Source organism: Dendrobium catenatum, unplaced genomic scaffold (assembly GCF_001605985.2).
Source record: "Dendrobium catenatum unplaced genomic scaffold, ASM160598v2 fragScaff_scaffold_1517, whole genome shotgun sequence".
NCBI lineage: Eukaryota > Viridiplantae > Streptophyta > Magnoliopsida > Asparagales > Orchidaceae > Dendrobium > Dendrobium catenatum.
Genome location: NW_021319979.1, coordinates 4,110 through 10,183, shown reverse-complemented (window position 1 = coordinate 10,183; position 6,074 = coordinate 4,110). Strand labels below are relative to the sequence as shown.

The 6,074-nt window shown below is 32.9% G+C and overlaps 1 protein-coding gene across 1 annotated transcript in view; it reads right to left on the bottom strand.

Annotated features, from left to right (window-relative positions):
• Positions 1 to 3,592: 3,592 nt before the first annotated feature.
• The window catches only part of LOC110115265, a 3,386-nt gene continuing 904 nt past the window's right edge, over positions 3,593 to 6,074 (bottom strand). The window contains exon 2 of the mRNA XM_028700411.1: positions 3,593 to 3,645. Coding sequence (XP_028556244.1) covers positions 3,593 to 3,645 — 53 coding nt within the window. The remainder of the gene's footprint in view (positions 3,646 to 6,074) is intronic.

Sequence of the window (6,074 nt, the reverse complement as noted above, 5' to 3'; positions counted from 1 at the left end):
AAGGATATACAGCAATTTCTCAGCTAGTTAATGCCCAATACTCTTTCCAAAGCACTTGGCGAGATTTTTGAGATGAGAAATAGTTCAGATCCAAATTCTTAAAAATTTGCTCGTATGTCTCTCCTTCTCGCAGTAAATGCTGGGCATTTCGAAAGGCTTGCTCTGTTCGTCTTCTCCATGATTATAAGCGTCGAAGTTACCCTCGTCTCCATTCTCCGGGCTTTTCTAGCTGAAGAGCTCAAGCCACCGAAAGTCAGCGAATCCTTATTTTTCTATGGTAATCTTCCATTTCTGTAGTTCTTTGTTGTTTCTGTACTCTTGGAGTCTGTTGGATCTCTTATTGTCCATTTGCCCTCTAGCTCTTCAGTGACATGGTGTGATTGTTAACAACATTTTTTTCTCTATTCTTTTTATTGTTAAGAAGATAAGATATTTTGATGTTTATGATTTTCTGCTTTGAAGTATATTTATTATTTTTGTTATCATGTTCATGATTTTCTGCAAAGATCACTTTTGGTGGCTCTTTTTTCAACTTCTTCAATAGAAGAAAAACTACAGATGAAGATTCTGCCCAATGAGTCTTTTGTAACCTGAATTTTGGATTTTCTTGATAGTTTAGTGGATATTTTAACACTTGAAAATGATCAATCTTCTTCATTCTTGTAAATAACTAATTTCTAGAATAGTTAAATAATCAAAGTATTATAAATCTAAAGAACTCACTATAAAGTTGAATCCTTATATTTATATATTTAGATTAATGACTTGCTCTCCAGGTATTGATAATGCAATATTAAATTTGATTTAGTTAGGCCAAATTGGATTCTAAGGATTCTTTCTCTTCTTCTTATTAGCTTGACGAAAGAGACATGATAATCAATGAATTGAATGCACACCCATATTTGTGTGTGTCAAATAAATGAAGTTATTTTTATAGTCTTAATCCGCTTAAACAAAGTCTCTTGCTAAGAACCAACTCGAAACTCACTTGAACGTCTCAAATTTGCCATAATTGCTAAGAACCAACTCGATTTTCATTATTGAAATTCTAAATTCACCAACAAAAACATTTGTCAATCAGGACTGAGAAGTTTTCGTCAATAGAATTTGCCAAGTTATGTTGCCAAATGAACTTGTCAAGGGAACTCTCCTTCATCGCACTTAGTTGCACTTTCTTCATTTGAGTAAAAATCATACTCCACAACATAATAAATACACGATCAGTTCATGTGTTTGCCTACTGTTAGCAAATTTGGTTGTCAAGAAAGCAAGTTCAGGCCTAATTAAGTTGCCTTGAAGCAAATCCAAAAGCTAAGATGCAGTTACTCCTTAAAGGATGAGAATAACCAAATAATATGAGAAATATAGAAAAGGCACTCGCAAGAAAATTACAAAATTATAAATGAGTTTATCACCATGAATCTCAATGATATAGCATTAACATTAAGTGTACATGCATGTTAAGTATTTGAGATTGTACATAGCCTTTATCTTTTCAGCTTAATCAATTTACTAGTCATTTTCGCATTTTGTTTACTCACAGACAATGGAGGTCAATCCAATTAATGATTGGGAATTGACAATTGCAAGTAACCCTGTTAATATTGTGGTTGTTGGGAAGGCTGGTAATGGCAAGAGTGCAACTGGCAACAGCATTCTTGGAAGGGAAGCTTTCATTTCTAAACTTAGCCCTTCAGGAGTAACATGTACTTCTGAACTACAAGGAACTATTTTGAATGATGGTCGTATTATCAATGTTATAGACACTCCAGGTAATGCCCATCTCTATATTGATCCATGAATATTCATTAAGTTCAAAAATTGCATATGCATTTTCATATCCTTGATTTTAGAATATTGTATGTATTCTATAACAACATGAATGCAAAAATTGTTTGGTATTATTTACCATGTAGAAAAATGACTGTGCTTTGAAGTTTGTCTTCACTTTGAAGGTAATGCCCATCTCTTTTTATATTTAATTTATTTATTTAAATAAATCAATTGAAACAAACAATCTCTGATAAAGGGATAAAAAAATAAGAGTGAGCCAAACTTAAAAAAATTATTACATGTTGAATTCATATTATAGTCTAGATGATGCTAAGTACAAGAGTATATAATTATGTAGTGATTTTTTTTTTCGTACAAAAATGTATTGTTGTAAACTCAATGTATTTTATTTGTTGGAGAGCTTCATAATCATGTGTACTCAAGATATAACAAGTACATAGCTATGCATTCTTATAATCCCCATGTAGAGCTATATATATATATATCATCAATACTTAATAAAATTCTCCTGGACTTGGCATTCCAATCACTTGACTAATTATTTTTTCCCAACTTCATAAAATAGGTTATTTGGGCCATCATTTAGGGGGATCACATTGTACAATGTTAACAACTAAGTTTAATGGTTAAGGTTTTATGGTTATGTATTAGAAACATCTCATTTTGATGATCTACCTTTTTGTTGTAGGATGACCTACTTATTTATTCATAGGAAGTTATCTACAACTCTCAATTCAATTTGCTTGTTTTGTCAATTTTTGCATAATTTGCTTAAATTTTTTTTCTAAATTGATAATTAATGTGTTCCTTAACATAGCTCCTATTTATCCCAACAATTTGATTGATAACAAAGCTCATGCTACGCCAATCTTATTCAAAGTTGAGTTCGATCAAAGTCCTTCAACTTTCACATCATTCGATCATGTATCTATGATTGGCTTTAATGAAGTACATTTTGTGTTATTGCTAGGGTTTGCTGACAATATAGCTCGATGAGGTAGGCATTAATCGGAGTCTGATACGTGTAAAAGAGAAGCAATATTTAGGATGATGCTCATTTGGGAAGGTCAACACTGGAACCTTTAGCATTTGTGGGGCTAAAAATCAATCTTCAAACTCAATTCAAATCTTACTTTGATGAGAATCATGTTCAAATTAATTAAACTTAAAATAAATTTGGTAAATATTTTATGAATATAAAAGATTATTTCTAATTACTTTGTTGACTACATAATATTATGTGACACAAATTGTCAAACCATCTATAACCAAATCCCCTTCCATAAACATGAGTTAATAAATTCTGAACTGAATCGATTACACTTTACTATGCCCTATATTCCTTAAACTCTTGTCTTCAGGATATTGCAATAATGAGAAATATTTTTATGATCATTATTTTAATATTGATTACCTCTGTTTAAGTGTGGTCATAAGCTCCTTCTATTCTAATCCTCAAAGACCATCATTAAAAGGAACAATAGCTTGACTTTTAAGTGGCGTTAGTATAGATGATCTAAACGTAGCAATAATATATTAATGTGATTGCGATGATTGCAGAATATACTAACAACCAATGGAACAATAATCTTCAAAGCAACAATATTTTCTATAAGACCTTGCTAATACATTCTCAAGTATATATCTGTGTAATACTTACTATATTAATAGTTAATAAGGTGAAAAGAAAATAAAAAGGTGAGTGTACTATAGTAAATAAAAAAAAGGAAATAAGAAGGAACAAAAGTAGTTGAGAGTTAATTAGTGGTATGGTGCTCTGTAGGGTTAATGTAGTCCATCAAGTTTCCTCGGAGCCCTCACCTAGGGAGGTGAATTCGATTGAAGCATCATCTGAAGAACGGTAATTGTAAATATCAACCATATTAAAGGTTGAACAAGGGCAAAAACTTGGTGTTAGGTCTACAACATATATATTCATTATTATTAATCTTATGAAGAATTGGAAATGCACCAATCTTTCGAAGACTAGGATTTTGAGTAGGTACCTAGCAAAAATCTTTCCTTACACACACAGCTTAGCGAGGTCCTCGGATTGAACACCTTAAGACATTTATGAAGATTAGCTTGCTGTTTATATTTGGAATTATGGCTTGTAATCTATCCTTAACACATTGGATGATGTCAATAAATTTGGATGCTATTTTAGTAGTTGAAGTGTTGCTGCATTTAGGAAGAATAGCTAGATCAATAAGATGATTTTGCATTTTTGTATAGACAATGTTAAAAGGGAAAGAAACTGCAAATTCAGCTTGACCAAGAAGTTCTTCCCATCATTTAGGTTGTTGTTGGACAAGGCAATGAAGCATGCTACCAATTGTTCGATTGACCACCTTTGTCTACCTTTCAGTTTGGTGGTGGTAGTCGGAGCTTAGATTAATGTTAGTGTTTAGTCTCTTCCAAAGCTCTTTTTAAAAGTGGCTGAAGAATTTCACATCATGGCTGGATGTAAGGCTGTGTGGTAGTTCATGCAAACAAACAATCTTGTTGAAGAAAAGATGGGTGATGTTGATAACGTTAAACATTTTTTTTTTGCAAGAAATAAAGTGTGTCATTTCAGAGAATCATGCAATAACAATCATAATTGAATCAGCTCATTACATAGTGCGAGGGAGGCCCAACACAAAGTCAAGACTTAAATCCTCCCAAATAGAATTGGAAATGAGAAGTAGAAGGTAGAGATTAATGTTTTGGGAATTACTTAAATCCTCCAATAATATTGAGCTTGTACCTGTTCTAATGTTTTGTCTCAATCAACATGAGCTGCTAAGCCCAAACTATGCATTTCTTTAATCAATTTTTGTCTCCAGGAAGATTCTGGTATACAAAGGTAGTTTCCTTTGAATAAGAAACCATGTTGTAGGTGAAGTTTTGATATGCAACCGCTCCATGGTTTTGTAAAATTAGAGTTCGAAGTATACGAATTTTGAAGTGCTTATAATCACGTAGTCTTTATTTGTAGTTGTGTCAGTAGTATAAGCATCTACTTAGAGCATATCCAAGATGGTTGGACCTCCTCGCCTTATGCTTAATTAGAAAGATGAACTTTGTAAGAACATAATCCGCCTTGTGTGCATGCGATTAATCTTTTTTTGATTGTTAATGTGTAACAAAGATTGGTCGTCACTACAAAGCACAAAGTCTTGGTGTAACAAGTAATGTTCCCGTTGCTTGAGGGCTCTAATTACAACGTATAATTTTTTCTCATAGGTGGACCATTTCTATCATGCTAGACTCAATTTTTTGTTGAAATATTCAATTGGCCTATCACTTTGAGATAAAGTAGCCCCTATAACAAAAATAGATGCATTTTTGTCCTCTTGAAATGACCTTTCAAAATAAGGTAGTGCAAGGACTGGAGCTGAACTTAGTGCTACTTCACAATTTTATAGCAGTTTTGTTGGGAATCAGTCCATATAAGCTTTGGAGATTTCGGGCAATCTATGATAGGGCCATAAGCACTAAACTTTTTTATAAACCTATGGTAGTAGTTGGCTAATCTATGAAAACTTTAGACTTAATACAACAATTGCAGTGTTGGCAATTCTAGGATCCTTGAGATCTTATGAGGATCTATATGAATATTGATGGAGGATAATATAAAACTTAGGAAATTCACATGAGTGATTGCAAACTCACATTTGGTGAGATTAAGAAATAACTTTTTATGGTGAAGGGCTTCTAGAATAAGTTTCAAATGTGCAATGTGGTCTTCAAATGAGGGACTAAAGCGCAATTTGTCGTCAAAATAAATTATGTCTTAATAACATTGCACATGAGCAACATAAAAGTGGATGGGGCATTGCAAAGGCTAAAAGACATTACTTTCCATTCATGCAAACCTTCACTTGTTTTGAAGGTAGCCTTTATCGTCAGGTCTTACACAAATGTGATGGTATCCACTCCTTAAGTCCAAATTTGAGAAAATGGATACACTAGCCAACTTATAAAGTAGGTCATTTATCCATAGAATTAGGAAATAATAATTAATAGTAATTTGATTTATAACACGACTATCAATGCACATTCTCCACTGACAATCTTTTTTTTTTGAACTATTTTTAAGGGGACCGCACAAGGACTTACGCTCATCTAAATATATTACATTCATATCAACTCATTCACAATTTATTGTACGATTGAATGCTGGGTACTCATGAAGTAGTGAGGTAAATCAAGGTTTAAAATTGCGTAATTAAGCCTCGAGGCGGTTTTCATCCGTGATGCGAGGCGTAAGCCTCGAGGCGGTCTGAGGCGTAAGC